This window comes from Mirounga leonina, unplaced genomic scaffold (assembly GCF_011800145.1).
Source record: "Mirounga leonina isolate KUSES-001 unplaced genomic scaffold, KU_Mleo_1.0 Mir_96, whole genome shotgun sequence".
Classification (NCBI taxonomy): Eukaryota; Metazoa; Chordata; class Mammalia; order Carnivora; family Phocidae; genus Mirounga; species Mirounga leonina.
This window is the reverse complement of record NW_023270871.1, coordinates 4,621,324-4,637,347: the sequence shown is the minus strand read 5'-3', so window position 1 is coordinate 4,637,347 and position 16,024 is coordinate 4,621,324. Positions and strand designations below refer to the sequence as shown.

General features: G+C 39.0%; 1 protein-coding gene across 9 annotated transcripts in view; it reads left to right on the top strand.

Moving 5' to 3' along the window:
• Positions 1 to 16,024, top strand: part of LOC118006403 (disabled homolog 2) — a 49,373-nt gene that overhangs the window by 14,517 nt on the left and 18,832 nt on the right. For 7 of the 9 annotated variants that reach the window (XM_034999045.1, XM_034999041.1, XM_034999043.1 and 4 more), the window contains 3 exons: positions 13,051 to 13,237; positions 14,232 to 14,371; positions 15,060 to 15,158. In XM_034999045.1, the coding sequence (XP_034854936.1) occupies positions 13,147 to 13,237; positions 14,232 to 14,371; positions 15,060 to 15,158 (330 nt within the window). In that variant the 5' untranslated portion in view covers positions 13,051 to 13,146. Of the gene's footprint in view, positions 1 to 666; positions 2,675 to 9,879; positions 9,994 to 13,050; positions 13,238 to 14,231; positions 14,372 to 15,059; positions 15,159 to 16,024 lie in introns of those variants that run through there. The other 2 variants (XM_034999039.1, XM_034999044.1) reach the window with 2 other exon arrangements.

Sequence of the window (16,024 nt, the reverse complement as noted above, 5' to 3'; positions counted from 1 at the left end):
TCTCGCTCTTAACTTAAATCATATTCATTTAACATGGCAGGAGTAGAGGGTTAACCAGCATTAGATTCACACGGAAGCTATCTGCAGCTGGAAATGATTTTGAATAACACATTTTAAAGGACACAGAGATAGATCCAATAAATGAGTCTTTATAGTCTAGAAAACCAGAAAAACTAGATTGTCCTAGTATATAAATTTATCATCTCAAATAAGTTAAGCCCCTTTGGGGAAGTAGCAATTCCTTTGGCACTATATGAATTGATGACTTGTTTAGTTAATTTATTTATTGCCTTTTAAAATATCCAAACTGAGTTGTTTATCAGGCTAGCAGTAGAGGTTTATAAGAAACAGCATATTACATTGACTATTACTTCACATAAATATAAAGTTAAGACACTAATTACTTCTTCAATCTTGTATTTTAATATAATAACTAGATCAATAGTATCTAGAATAGTAACTAGATCAAATAATAACTAGATCAAAAGTGAAACAAACAAAATCATACTGTGTTTGGGGAAAAAATAGCACTTTTCTAAGGTTCCTCGAAGTCAGGGGTTAATGCCACCTCAGGAGCTTATCTTAAAAAGAAAAAAAAAAAGTAAATGAAATATTCAAGACTCAAGCGTTTGGAAATGTTGTCTAATGACATAACCAGGATAACTTTCTTAGGTATCCTGTTTTTATGCAGCAAATCAAAACAACTTGATTTTTTGTCCCTTCCCCCAGCCCTGTAATGATTTAAATGTCAGAAAAGATGATGTAAGAAAGCAACCCAGTAGAATATGTAAGCTAGAAAATCTTCAAAGTCACTTTTTAATTCCTAGAGTAAACTTTTCTTTAAATCTGTAGATTAAGGTGATATTCGAGGTCTTTTCCTTGTGTTCTTTGATTACTATAACTAAGGAAGAAGATGAGTAAGTTGTGTCTTCATTTTGTAAGTACACTTAGTTCTCTGAAACACCACCATCCATTTTAATCTTATTGGTGGAAGTCACTTCAATGACTTGCCAAAGGTAGTATGGAAATTGACTGTCTGAAGCCTTCTTGGATTGGGAACATTGTTTAATGTTTGGGACCACATAGGGGTGGCTTTTTCCCGAAGGTTCTAGTAGATACAAGACTCTTTGAATTACTTTTCCAAACTTGCTGACTGTGCTTCATGATTCCTAAGGTAGATATCTAGCTGCTTTTGTGGAAGGGAGGTGATGACTTACATGATTCTAACAGGCATAATTTTGGTTACATTTACTTAGATTTATAGAGTTCATGAAACAAAACCTGTCTCACGTGCTTAGACTTTATAAGCAAAAGTCTGACATTAAGCGGTAGGCTTTCTAATTGCAATTGGAACTTCCTATGCTCATCTATCTGTGCTGCGCAAAGACCTTATGCAGATATTTCAATACAGTGGGATCATTTATTGTTTGATGTAGTTCCTTCAACTGTGCAGCAGCTAAAATCCCAAATCTGCCTCCTTTAGCATGGGTTAATGTACTACCTTAAAATGCACTTATTTATTAGCACTACTTACTTGGTCCAATACCATTTCCGAAAAGATGAAAGAATAATGACAGAGTGCGAACTTTAGCTCGACGGTACGTGTGCATTTTTGCCGTCTTGTGCTTACTCTTTAGCAGCTTCTTGGAGTATTTGTAGATATACACAGTTTCCAAGCAGGTAGTCTAGCTATTTCAGGACCTTTTTTGGATCCTGCCACCTAAATTTTCCACACTTGGGTAGTTTTAGTATATCACCTCAAGAAGCGAGAAAACAAGTTGGCAGATTCACCTTTCTCCTTGTCTACCAGAAACTGAAGTTACCTAGGGATTTCTTATCTGTTAACCTATCTAATTTGGTCAGCAACCAAGAAATAAGCAAATGAGCCTGTATTCTTATTTCTCCCAGAAGAGTTCCCTGGCCTTTTAGATAGCATTCTGGAACTTTGTAAACTTCAGTGCGGTAGAGCACTGGTATCCAGAGGGGAGAGGGCTGGTTATCAGGTTGCTGGTACTATGCAGACCTGAAATTTGACAAATAAATAGAAAGTCTCTTTTTATTTTGTAATTGACTCTTTTTGTCTTCATCTTATTTAAAAGCAACCAAGTCTTTTCTAAGGGAAATCAGCTAAGTTATGAAGAACCACCCATAAAATGGTAATTGATATATCAAGCACACAGATAACAAAAAGTAGTTTTAAAAACATATATATTCTTAACCATGGAGGTTAGCAAGGCCACCATCATTCTTAGAGATGAAGCGCAAATGCCCTGTCAGAGGTGGATATCTGGCCCAACTAGAAAAGATCCTATCAGACGTGGAAATGTGAGCCAATGGCAGGTTTCTCGTGGAAGGTTAATGCCAACTCTAAGGGTGTGTTGGACCCTAAAACAAAGGACATATTCTCCTGGAAAGGCCACCTAGAACCCAGAGATAACATATTAGGGTAAGATAACTTAAACTGATGTTGTGTTGTGTCTACATAGCTATATGAACTTTTTTTCATAGTTTTGTCTATGTACAGACACAGAAAAAGAAGTCCCGCCTGTCCATATACAATTATGACACACACCACGGTTTGACTCTTCTGTGCTGATGGTACAAGGCAGCTGGATTCTCGTTCCTTTAAGCTCTTCAAAACACAGCTTGTCTCTGAAACATGAGTTGTGGAAAGGTACAGAAACACTCAAACACTGGCTTTGAGGATTATATAAATGTGGGCCTCTGCCTGAAAAGGAAAACCACATTGGGATTTAATATAATTCAGCCAGGCTATTAAAGAAGAAACCGAATATCAGGCAATGTTTCTTGCCTTGGAAGAGGAAAAGTTTAAGATTACCTGCTTGCTTTTAAAGTGCTCTGCTGTAGTAGATCATAAAATAATTCTACTAGAGTCCGTGGCTCTTCATTCTTACTGATGTTTAAAATGCAGATGGTTCTAAATAACATGCCTTCTTTAGCTCTTCTAACGTCCACGTAGACTTTCAAGATGACTATTAAAACGGTACTAGAGTAGAAAGTGGACTGTGTTTAACGATTAGGATTTATATGCGTAAGTATCATAGGTGAAGGGCTCAAATGAAAAAAAAAAACTATTGTATCCTGATGTCCACATGCTAGATATGCTGTACACCCATTTTGACTTAATTCAGGATTATTTCATATGGGAACAAGAAAGCACAACTTGATGTGTGTTCTAGGACACAAACTAAGATTCATTTCTATGGTTTATTTTAAAATTGGCTTTCATTTCGGTAGCTAACCTAACTCGGCAAGACTAGACTTGAAAAAAATGAAATACTTGCTGGTCAGTTTGGGTAAGTATACGTATATGTGAGGGAAGACTGTTGAAAAAGGTATGAATAGTGTCAGTGTATTGGCCTAGGAATCAAATGGTACAATGACAGTCCTTTTCCCTCACCCCAGTTCATTAGCTTTTGGGCTACTTTTTTCCTGCAAGGGTCAAGCATAATACCTGTTATACATTTAAATGCCAAATTCAAAGTAAAAATCATATGTTTACTGTGTTTTTGTACCAGTTGCATAATGCTTCTCCTCAAATCACTGCCCCAAAGGCTCTGAAATAGAAAATTTCTAGAGGCTTCCATGTTAGCAGTGGTATTTTTTTTATATTTAAAACCCTAAAATTGTTCATGCAAGTTGTTCGTTCTTTAGAATACCCTCTTCCCTTGGCTTTAGGATGAGAGGAAAGCAGACTGAAATATAGTATCCTACTTTCCCATTTAATAGTACACAACTGAGTTCTTCTAAATTCAAATTTTAAAGCTGATTTATTCCATTTGCCCATTCCAATTATCTATCAACACTTCAGCTTTTAAAAATCTTATTCCTTCCACATGTTTTTTCAGCATACTTTCTGGTTACTATCACTTCATAACTTAAAATAGCAAACTCCACAACGGTCCCTTTCTGTCACTGTCACTTCAGCATGGTGTCCCCAGCCTTATGACAGCCCCTTGGTGCAGGCTACTGTGCCACCACCAAAACATGCCAGGTTTTCTCCACTGAAGCAAGCCCTTGGTGTGGAAGTATCTTCTTGGCTGGGTTAGGTGGGAACCCTGACATTTCAGCCCAGGTCTTTAGTGTAGACTACTCACTGAATACGCATTCCTCAGCCATAAAGAGTTTTCCCTTCATCCCTACCCCCAAACACACACATCTGCCCCATGTTGACCACTTTGGTCCATTGGCCATTTCCCAAAAATGTCTTGGCTTGCTCTACAGATTGGCCCACCATATTGCCAGCTACCTTTGAGCCTAAAGCCCAAGGTGTATGGCCCCCACAAAAAGCCATATTATTCTCTCTCCCAGAACAATGAATTCCAAATAGATTTTCCTCAGAATGAATGGGAATCACTCATGGCTTCTTCCATAGGTGACTTGATAGCTCTCTAATAGAAAAAGCAACAGCTAATAAGGTGGTTCAAGTTGGTACTTAATATTATAAACTTGACTCAAGGATGCAGTCATTACCTTGCCCATCTCTCTCCCCCACATGGCTCCTGAGGTGTAAGTACAAATGAGACAAGAGCAGATAAGGAAACAAATACCACATTGTTAGGGGAACCAGGGCCCAGGCATCCCCAAATGCGGCGCTCTGATAAATGCAGGCTGAAGCACAATGTACACTAGACCAGAAATCTCCCATTCTCTTTTCCATGTCAAGTTGTGTCTGCTGCATTGCCCTGCCCAGCTCACTTGAGATATACAGAGCACACGTAACATAGCTAGTTGAGCCATGTCCAGATGGTTACTGGGGCCAAGGGCACCATGGTAGAGTATAACCCAAATGATCCAATGCCAGCAATGTAAAACAATGGCAGAAACATGATTTTCAAATCTCTGAACTTTCAATGTCACTTCCTTCCCTTTGTAGAAGTGAGTTAAAGGATAAAGTCAGATTCCCGTTTTTCCTCTGTGTTCGGTCTAAGCTAGAGGAGGTGATGCTCAAGAACTGGGGTGGAAGGATTGCCTGGGATGTTACAGTTGAGATAGGTATACTCTCTCATGTCAATTAACGCAATTCCAAGCCTCGTTTGTCCATGTGCACAAGAATTCCACATGGTCAAAAGACCACAGGGATATTCCAACGCTATAGTCTTTTTTAGAGTTGAAGAAGTGTAAAGAAGGGTCTAGACTCAGCGCTCTGTGCATGTCTTTGTTCATGCCAGCATACTAACTTGTACCCAGCTTTCCCAAGAGGCAAGAGCATACTTTGATTATGAATTCACACTTTCTTCTTTTTCTGACTCTAAAGACTTAAGTACTCTAACTGAATAGTCATTGTACTGAAACAACTGAGTAATATGATTGTAAAATTGAGCGTAAACTTAATACTTCAGTTCAACTTGTGAACAATTTCAGACATTCCTAGTGAACAGCTTGCATTGCCCAGTCTAGAGAATGGACCCTCATCTGGATAGCATTAAGCTCTCTTTTAAAGCTTAAGCTCTCCCAAACGCTATTTATTATGATGACTATTTTTTAGGCTCCAGTAGGAGATATTCCTAATAACTTATTTTAAAAACAAAATGGGTGTGGTGCGTACAAAAATTAAGAGAGGGCATAATGAGTCAAAAATATTGAAAGTTGCCAACGCAAGAAGTCAAACTTCCTGTCATGCTTAAAAAAAAAAGGAAAAGAAAAGGCCACACACTGAACGGTAGAGAATGTACTAAAATGAATTTGAATTCTTTGATCTGTGAGCTGCAACTCAAGCCTAGCCAAAAGTTTCTTCCAAGCAGCCAAATCAACATTAATAAGCCAGTTTCACCAAAAAGGACTCCAGCTTCCTAGGTAAAAGAAGAATCCAGTGACAATGTGTGATTAGATCACATAAAGTCCTTTTTCTGTTTTGGTTCAGAAAACATCTATAAAATTAAATTCTGCTAGGCTATCTTCCTGTTCTGTGCTTGCTCTGTCTACTACATGGAACGTACTCTTGGTTCAGTCTGTACATAATGGGTTTAGCACAGTCTTCTTAAAAAATGGTTTTTAAAAAGTGACACATATAATCTCTAGGAAGAGGACAGTAGAGCCTCATGTTAGGATCTAGATTTCTCTTGACACCAGCTCCATCCCAACCAGCTGTTTAATGATAGACAAGTTACACATTCTTTCTTGCCCTCAGTTTCCTAATCTTTAGTAATGAAAGGGTGTGACTGATGATTCCCTAGGTTTCTTCCAGCTCAAAGTCTAACCACTTGGTATTTCTTTAAGGGGACAAAGGGTCATCATGGAAGTAGATGGTTGGAACTCAGACTTGTTGGTACATTAGAATTACCTGGGAATCTTTAAGATATATTGGAGTCTGTGTCTCTTGCTCCAGAGATTGGGATCTAATCGATCTGCGTGTAGCATGGACATCTTTTTAGGAGCTCTCCAGTAAAAAATTCCCCGGGTGATATGAGGTAGACCCTCTAAACTGCCAATGGTAATGATGTAGGCTTGGATTTGACTCAGAGTCTCTGGGTGGCTCGGAGTAGATTCAGAAGCCAGAGTTGAATAGGAGGGGCTCTACCACTGGCAAACACTCTCACTTTTTCACCTGGGCCTTATTGGTTAAAGCACTACATCCTTCTCTGTGTGTCCTTGCTAGCTGTTTACTTGTTGGTCCTCGTTGTTCTGAAATTGTTTAAACAATTGCTGTGGAAAAGCAATGTTGGATGCAACATAAGACCACACAGGACACAGCGTGTGAGACACAGCTTTGATTTCATCACAGCCACCTTTCATTGAGCACTTTCTGTACAGTAGGCTGTGAGGCTTCTGGTAACAACTCTGCAAACTGTATTCCCATTTTACATACGTGACTATTAGATAAGTTGCCTTGAGGTGCAGAGCTAGGAAATGGCAAAAGTGTGTAAGACCCGCCCAAGCCTCAACCCTTAGCAGTTCTGCTGTTCTACGTCTACCTAAAATTAACTGTTTGGGGCACTCTTGGTCTGACTTGGTTCCAAAGACAGGGAAAAGCTTCTCGGTTCAGTCCTTTAGGTCCTAGAGCATGCTTTCCAAGGGTTCATAGCAATGAAGAACGCTCTCTGTCAATGCATAACTGGTGTAGATCTCCTTGACTCAGGCGTGTTTTGTTCCTGAGGCCCCCACCTTTTCTTTTAAGTGCTGACACTTACAAGAAAATCTCCTAAGGATTCCTTTTCAGGGTGCATTAACATGGTCTCATTTCCCCAATTAAACAGGTTGCAAAAATCTTCCTGTCTGTTGCACTGGGCCTTTGCTGAATAGAGTAAGCCTTCCCTAAAAGCATAAGATTCCAAACAGTTTAGAGGAGAAAGGCTTTACACCAAGTATCAGAAAGTTTAATTTCGCTGTATCATTTCTGGCAACATCCCTTATTCTCAAAAGGTTACTTGGGAAATAGTGGTGAAGGCAGCTTGCTGCCCTCTTGGACTCCGACATCTGCCTTAGAGGTTAATATTTCACGTGTCCTAATGCAGTACCTCAACTGAGACAGACATAAAGTTCCAAAGGACAAGGGAACATATTTTCTGACAAGTACAAAGTACTGGACACTCTAGCAAAGATGTTTATGTTGCTTTGTTCATGACTCTTCTTATCACTCTTTCCTGTGTCCATTTTATGTGACTCTTTCTGAAAAGTTAACTGGTATGTTCAAGTCAGTGGGATGAGGACTTTAAAAGCAGCTTAGAAAACATAGGTTAGAATCAGTGTGATTTTTTTCAAAAAGATAAGAGCCACCAGCTTCTATAGGAGACAAGGGAACGCAGATCATGTTTAATTTTGAGCCTAACGACTTATTAATGATTGATTTGATTTTGTCTTACTGAGTCCCTTAACTTACTCATAAAATAGACCCATTTTATTTCACAGAGCTGTCAAGGTAAGTGTTTCAAGGGCTTGGTAGGTAAAGTGTTTGTCCCCTCCTCCTTAGCATAATAACAGATTCTCTACCATTTGTGGAATGGGGCTACCATTAAGTAAGTCCTTAAGTTATTCCTTTTACCAGCATTTTGAGACTGACCAAGCAAATTTCTCTCTGCTGTGTATAATAAGGGTAGGAAGATTGCCTGGGAGAGAGGGGGGACACATGTGTCAGGATATTGTTGAGAACCCTGGAATCATTAAATACTAGCACTGCTGATACCCACACAATCCTACTGAAGGAAAGGGTGCCAGCAAGAATAAGGAGGTGCCAGCCAAACTTCTCCCTATACACATTAATCCCTATACTTGGTATATTCCAGGTTCTAAATACTAGATGTCTTGCATGAATCCACTTTAAGGGCTAAACAAACTAGCAGATTTTTTTTTTTCTTGTGCAAGGGATATACTTGTCATAAGATGACTCAAGCAGTCTTCTGGTATACATTTCTCAGAACCTTCTCAGAAACTGAAAAAAAGATGTTGCAAGCTCCAAAATCTCTTCTAGTCATCTGATTCTTGTGCCATGGAAAGGGAAAGTTCCTGCATTCTTTCAGGGAGGTTTGTGTTAAGTCCAGAATCCAAGTTATGTATCTGTGCTCAAAGGGGAGCTAATTTTCTTGACTTAGCAAAGTTTCTTTCCCAACTTGTTGTTCTATATTAGGCCTTAAGAAAGAGTCAAGAATCTACAATAGCTTCAGAGCTTCCTCTCTTTCCAGCTGTGCCTTTTTATTCCTCTCCTTGAGTTTCTGACACAGGAAACAGCCCACCACTAGGAAGAAGAACCAGCTAGGTTTAGATGGGGAGCTGTTTATGTGACCCTTTGAATATGTTTTTGAGCTTTAATTTGTAATCCCTGCTTTATGAAAACACCCCTTTCATGTGTTCCCTGATTAATTTTGTGGTTTTTGGTCAGGAGAGTTAATGTGACTAAACCCAAGGAATAAGAAGGCTTTCTGGATGTCCTACATCCACTTCTCCCGCCTTATGAACACCTTTTACCTTACTAGAACTTTAAAACAGAACACAGAGATTAATGCAATCTAGATAATTTTTTTTAAAAAACTGCCCCTAATTTGGGAAAGTAATCAAAGAAAATAATAGGGCACCTTTTGGCCCCCAGATCCCTTTTCCAGGTCCAAACCCTTTCCAAAAACAATTTATTATAAAACCTGCTGAAGGTTTTATGAGAACAATGGATAATTCTGTAACACTGTTAGAAGAATTATGCATTTGAGCTTTTACATGTTTAAGTTGATTATTCTCTACAGAGGAACCTGAGTCTAGAAGCTAGACTTCCTCCATCTACTGTATGTCAGATGGTAGCTTGGACATTTGGAAAGTCTGTGATGGGGAAGATTTGCTCTTTTAACCTTGGGAGAAAGGTAAATGTTTATCAGTCTGGTATATGGGATACTGGAAAAATGCTTTTACTAAAATCTTTCAAAAAACCTCTTTAACATTTCTTTATAAAGGAGTTTATCTCTGAGTCTTGGGGCTTTTGAGGAGAGTCTACTCTCTGATCATTTCAGAGAACAAGGATACGTTTTAAATGGCATGGCCTGCAGTGCAGACCTACCTTTGGTTGTTGCAACCTGATATAGATGTGCATTTTCTTCAGGGAATTCATGCTAAAGAAACATTTTCTCTCTATTATTTTTTTTTTCTTCCTTGCCCCTTATAACTGCTCATTCCTAAACAGTGGAAGGATATAATTAAGGGATACCAAATACCTTTAAAACAATTCCAATGGCATAGTTGAAAAGGTAAAGAGTCAAAAAGCAAATAATGCTCTGAAAGAAATGAAAAACTTGAGGTTGCTATACAAAAGTGAAAGGAAAGAAGATTGAAGATAAGAAGGGGCAGAATATTTAAGAATCTCACAAACAAAACAAAAAACATCTAAATCTTTGTCCTAACTCAAGGGAAACCACCACAAGACCAAGCAGGAAAGCTTCAATGTTATTCTAAAATTTAGAAGAACTTCATCATTAAAAAAAAGAATCCAGATCATTCCAATACAGAAAACGCAAGCCATGGACGGGAGCATCGAGTTTGTTATGGGAGCAAAAGGTAGGGAGGGAAAAGGCTCATGAAAGGGGATAGGTGTCTGATGCATACAGCCAAATAACCCCAAAAGGCTGACCAGTAAAGTAATTGGATTTGGTCAGGACACCCATCAGCAGTTGTAGTTGAGTTTCTGAGAGTAGTGTTGAGATGAACAAGTCCTTTGAGAGGAAGGGAATATGAAAAAGGAGAGGGTAGCAGACTGTCAAGTTTAAATGTTTAATCGTGAAATGATCATGAGATGATGATTAGAGGGTTATAGGGAAGTGTTTTCCTTATTTCTGAGATGAGATCTGAGCAACTTATAAAGGAGAGGGCCCAGTGGAGAGAAGGTGAGGATGCAGGAGGATGCATGTCCTTGTATCTCCTTAGGTCAGAGCTTAGTGTCACCTCCTGATGTTGTTAACATGGGCAAATATCCTCTAAAATTGGAATAAATTCTCTGAAATTAAGAAAATAATTATTAGCTTACTGAAATTGGAAGTGTGGCTATGACTAGGAGATTTATCGTGTCACCAGGAAACAAATCTTGGGAACCACTGAAATCAATCAAGGCAGGGCACCTGGGTGGCTCAGTTGGTTAAGCGACTGCCTTCGGCTCAGGTCATGATCCTGGAGTCCCGGGATCGAGTCCCGCTTCGGGCTCCCTGCTCGGCAGGGAGTCTGCTTCTCCCTCTGACCCTCCTCCCTCTCATGCTCTCTGTCTCAAATAAATAAATAAAATCTTAAAAAAAAAAAAAATCAGTCAAGGCATACAAAATAGAGGTGTTGTATTAGTGTCCTAGGGTGGCCATAACAAATCACCAAAAACTAGTCGACTTCAAACACAGAAACCTATTCTCTCTCAGTCTTGAGGTCAGAAGCCCAAAATCAAGATGTCAATAGTGTTTGTTCCTTCTGGAGGCTCTGAAGGAGAACCTGTTCTGTGCTTCTCTCCCAGCTTCTGGTGGACATTTGCAATCCTTGGCATTCCCGGTTTGTAGATATGTCAAACCAGTTTTCACTTGTGTATTCACATTACCTTCTCCTTTGTGTGGCTCTTTGTCTCAAATCTCCCTTTGCCCTTCTTTTATAAGGACATCTGTTATAGGATTTAGGACCCTCCCAAACCCAGGATGACCCCAACTCAAGATCCTTAATGACAATTACAAAAACCTTTTTCCCAAATAAGGCCACATTCAAAGGTTCAAGGTTTAGAATTTTGGACATATATTTTTAAGGGTGACTATATGTGTGTAATAGAGCATCTCTGTAGCTAGTATGAGGTTTCTCAGAGGAGATCCATCAGTGTAACACGTGAGAAACTCTGGCTTGGGGCCAGACAGCCTGGGTTAGACCAGGTTTTACCACTTAGCAGCTGTATAATTTAAAACCCCTGTGCCTTGGCTTTCCCTCTGAAAAACTGAAATAATACTATATCATAATACTCGTGGGGTTACTCTGAATTTTTTGTAGTTAAAACACATAAAAGGCTACTAGCACCTGGCACCCAACTAAATCTTGAGTAAATAGGGCTTTGAGTCCTCTGCTGCATAAGACTTTCACCTGTAAAGAGACTGTCTCCCTGGCTGCCTACCAGTCAGGTGTCTTTGAGCACAATTAACTACTAAATCTCCAAATTAAATAATTCAGATAATATTAATCACACATAGATTTCTGTATATATGTGTTTTTCAAGACTATTAAGACTATAAAGACCATTTAAAGACTCACGGGGGCAGATATAAAGTATGCAACTTGAGGAAAGCATGTTGACATTTACGAAGCCAGGAAGGGGCAATGTAAGCTGACAGAAGCAAAAAATGTTAAGACTTACTTTTTACACTTTACATATCTAGATAATAACATACATTTCCATGTGGCAGACTTGATCCTTGGATTTAAAAAGCTCAAATAGGGAGCCTGGGTGGCTCAGTCGATTAAGCATATGCCTTCGGCTCAGGTCATGATCTCAGGGTCCTAGGATCAAGCCCCACATCGGGCTCCCTGCTCAGTGGGGAGTCTGCTTGTCCCTCTCCCTCTGCCACCCCCCCCACACTTGTACTCTCTCTCTCTCTCTTAAATAAATAAATAAAATCTTAAAAAAATAAAAAGTTCAAATAAATGGGTGCTTTAAAAAGAGAATTAAGAGAGTTTTTTGGGGTGGAAGGAGTATGCCAGTCCATGGGTGGTCTTAACAGGTTTATAAAACTATGAATGCCTGCTTCCCTCTGGTCTTCAGTCCATGTAGACAGTTAACGCTCTCTCAGAAGCTGTGTAGAAACTTTGACTCCTGGGAGGTGAAAGAACATTTTTGAAACATTAGTTCACTTCTGTGTGCTTACAGTGACTCTAAGTTTTTCCCTTTTTACCTGCCATGATACATAAGGGAGTCTTATGAGAACACATGGCACCACTGCCTTGAGGAGAATAATACTCAATAATAGCCTAAAAGTATTTCCACTCAGTGAATTGCACCACAGACATCCCATAAACTCATTCTTCCCCTGATACCTGTAAATGTTAATGTCAAAAATCGTTGTCCTGTATAGGGCTTAGATAGCCCTGGAAATCATATGCAGAATCACAACATGTCAAAAATATATATTTGTCAATGGGAATAAGATAAAATTTTTAACTCTATTCTTGACATTGCCTTTACAATTAAATGAATTTTTGAAGCAGAATTTATAATGTCCAATTTCAGATGCCAATCACGATCATCTCAGACTCAGCATCCAATGTATTTGTATTTTGCTAGGAAATCTTATTTTTGTATCCGTGACATGTTTTGATCCCTACCTTTAACACTAGATTTTTACGCCACAATTCCAATACAAACTACTTAGGTAGGTAATCATTAAATGTTACCAGATATCAATTCTTAAAGAAAAACCTCGTAAACACCCTCTTTCCCTTTTGGAAACTACAGAGGAAACAGTCCTACCCGCTCCTCTTCAGAGTTCAGTCCAATAGGGGAGAAATAACAAAATTAGTCTGCAAATCACGAGTCGCAAGCCTAGTAGCATACCGTCTGGGTCTGCTGTGTTACGATCTCATGATGCCTCTAAACTCTGCCCACAGGTGTCTGTCGTAGGTTATGTTCATTTGAGACCTCGGGGATCGCCTGGTGTCACTCCGTGTCTGCTGGTGCTGGAGTTCGCTGTCTGCCTTCTTGTCATGTCTAACGAAGTAGAGACAAGCACAACTAACGGGCAGCCTGACCCACAGGCTGCACCGAAAGCACCATCAAAGAAGGAAAAAAAGAAAGGTATGGAGACATCCTCTGGAGGCCACTGAGGGGAGCGAGTGTTGCTTACCTGTGAAGAAATGTGAGGTTTGAGGTGAACGAAGTAAGAGCTGGCCCTTGCCTCACTTCAGCCTCAGCCAACTCTCAAGTTCTCCTCAACAGGGAAGTTGGACTTTGGTAGAGATTAGCTTGCTCCACTTATAATAAGACATGTCTCTGAATCCTGTGATTGCACCAACTGGATCCCACTGGGAAGCGTTCACGGTAGCTTGTTTAGTTGATAAACACCACTCTCAATTATTAGATGATTATCTTTCAGTAAACCTGTTTACCACTTTGCTTTACTGAAGTAGCTGTTTTTCAAAAACTGACCTCTTTATTTTACTAGACCTTGTTCTCCTGACCTGAAGTACCACTAGAAAGTGCCAGAGTCCTTAATCATTCATAGTTTGAGACTATGCCGTGGCTTGCCTGCCTTTTACTATTCTACTTTAGCTATGGAAGGAGATGACTGCAGTCTTTTTAAGGAAAGCAAAAGAGATTATAAAGATGAGATAAGTATCTTAATGATTTTCAAAGGAATTTATTCATAATTTTCTTCTGCCTTATTGGCAGTTTAAAATGTTAGTAAAGAGTGTAGTAGTTTATTTTTCTTTCATCAAAAAAAGCACTATCCTCCTTATTTTCTCTTAAAAATATTTTTTAAATTATGGTGAAGAATATCCCCAAATCCCACCTCACACAGGCCCATAAGTTTCCCATAATTCAGTCCATTTTGCACCTTTAAGAGTTCATTTTCTCTCCACCCCAACACCATATACAGTATTACAGAATACAATTTTACTCAGAGGAAGTAAGAATAAAGATAGAATATTGCATATTTGAGCAACTGTAATATAACCAATATGTATACTACTCAGATTTGGAGATTCTGGAACGTATTTGGTCATACCTGGGGATGATATTTAAAGACATTTATAAATTTTATCCTATTTTTCTTTTTTTCCCCCCTCAGGCTCTGAAAAGACAGATGAGTATCTTTTGGCCAGATTCAAAGGTGATGGTGTAAAATACAAGGCCAAGCTAATTGGCATTGATGATGTGCCCGACGCAAGAGGGGATAAAATGAGCCAAGATTCTATGATGAAACTAAAGGTCAGAAGGGAAAGCATGCTTTGTCTCTATCTCAAGCAAATATCCAACAGCGGGAATTATATTAGAAGCTTATGTTTACCTTTATCTCCATTATTTGAAAGAAAAACTTTTCTAATCACATAATTGATCCAGCGATACCTCATTTTCTGAGTCTTGAGTTTGTTTGCACATTGTGAATGCTGTTCTAGAGACTGGGCTTAATCATGTAGTGCAGGACTGTAGATGCCTTTTCTTTTGGGCACATCAAGTTTTAGATCCTGGAAGTATTCAGGTAAAATTCAGGTCTCTATTTGGAACCTGTAGCAATTTCGTGTTAGCCCTTTGGGCTTTTTAAAAATTTTTAAACTCTAGTACTGTCACTATGTGAAACTAATTAAATAAATAAAAATTGTTAAGTAAGACCAGATCTAGAAGGAACATCTTTGAAGATCTTAACCAGTCTTGTCTCTACCAAGGACTATTCTGACACCAACAGAATTAGAATGACTTGTCCAAGTTCACACAGCTAATTCATGATGTCCTGGCTCGATGTCTTCTATTTCATTCTGCCATCTATTATGAAAGGTGCCTAATCCTTTTGTAGATGGTAAACCAAGCTGAAAATAAAGCTATCTTTTAAATGTTTTAGTATCAAAAGCATCATAGGGTAATTTTAACTGGATTTTTCTTGTTTTCCCAATCTCATCAGGGAATGGCGGCAGCTGGTCGGTCTCAGGGACAACACAAACAAAGGATCTGGGTCAACATTTCCCTTTCTGGGATAAAAATAATTGATGAGAAAACTGGGGTAAGAATTCACTTTCACTGACACCTTTCTGACCACCTGAGTCTAACAAACAATTTGACATAAATCTCAGCTCCTGTTTTCCTTTTCAAAAGTCTATAGGAAAAAAATAGTATATATTACTTCTCCAGAAGTAATAGGCATGAAAACAGATAGGGTAGGAGGTGAGGAGTCAAGATACTTTATTGAAATTTATTTTCTGTAATGGATGTGAACCTCCAGTCTATAAACAGAGATGTGCTATAAATACCACTTCAGTATTTTTTTGGACTCCAGGTAAACAGAACAAGATTAACCCTAACCCCTGGTTTCTGATGCTGCCATAGATCTATGCCTGGATCTCATTAATAGATTAGCTACATGCAAACTTACTGGCTAACCTGAAGCTAGAATATTACCTTTGACACGTCTATCTTTTCTTTCTTCTCTCTTTTCCCTTCCTCTTCACCCTACAGATATAACCTTGCTCATTTTTTGTGGTTGCTGTTATTCTGCATAGGAACAGTCTTACTTATTTTGTTTATTTTTTTGTAACCTTATCAAAAGACGATCCGATCATACTTCAGGTTCCTGGAACTTTATTTTCTCTACTCAACATTGTAAGATTCATTTACTTAAGATGTTGTTTGTAGCTCATTTTCACTGCTGTCAAATACTCTGTTGTCTCGAGGTACTGTGGGGAGACCTCCAGTTATTATCCATGCTTTCCTAGAGATGGCCATTATCTATTATGCAAAATCCAGTGGTCACATAGAGAGCCCTGGAACCCTGGCACCTGCTCATTCACCTTGCTGGTCCTCATCCACTGCTGTTTCCATTTTCCCTCATCTCTCAAGTCTTATTTTCCCAAGCCTATCAGAGAATGGTGG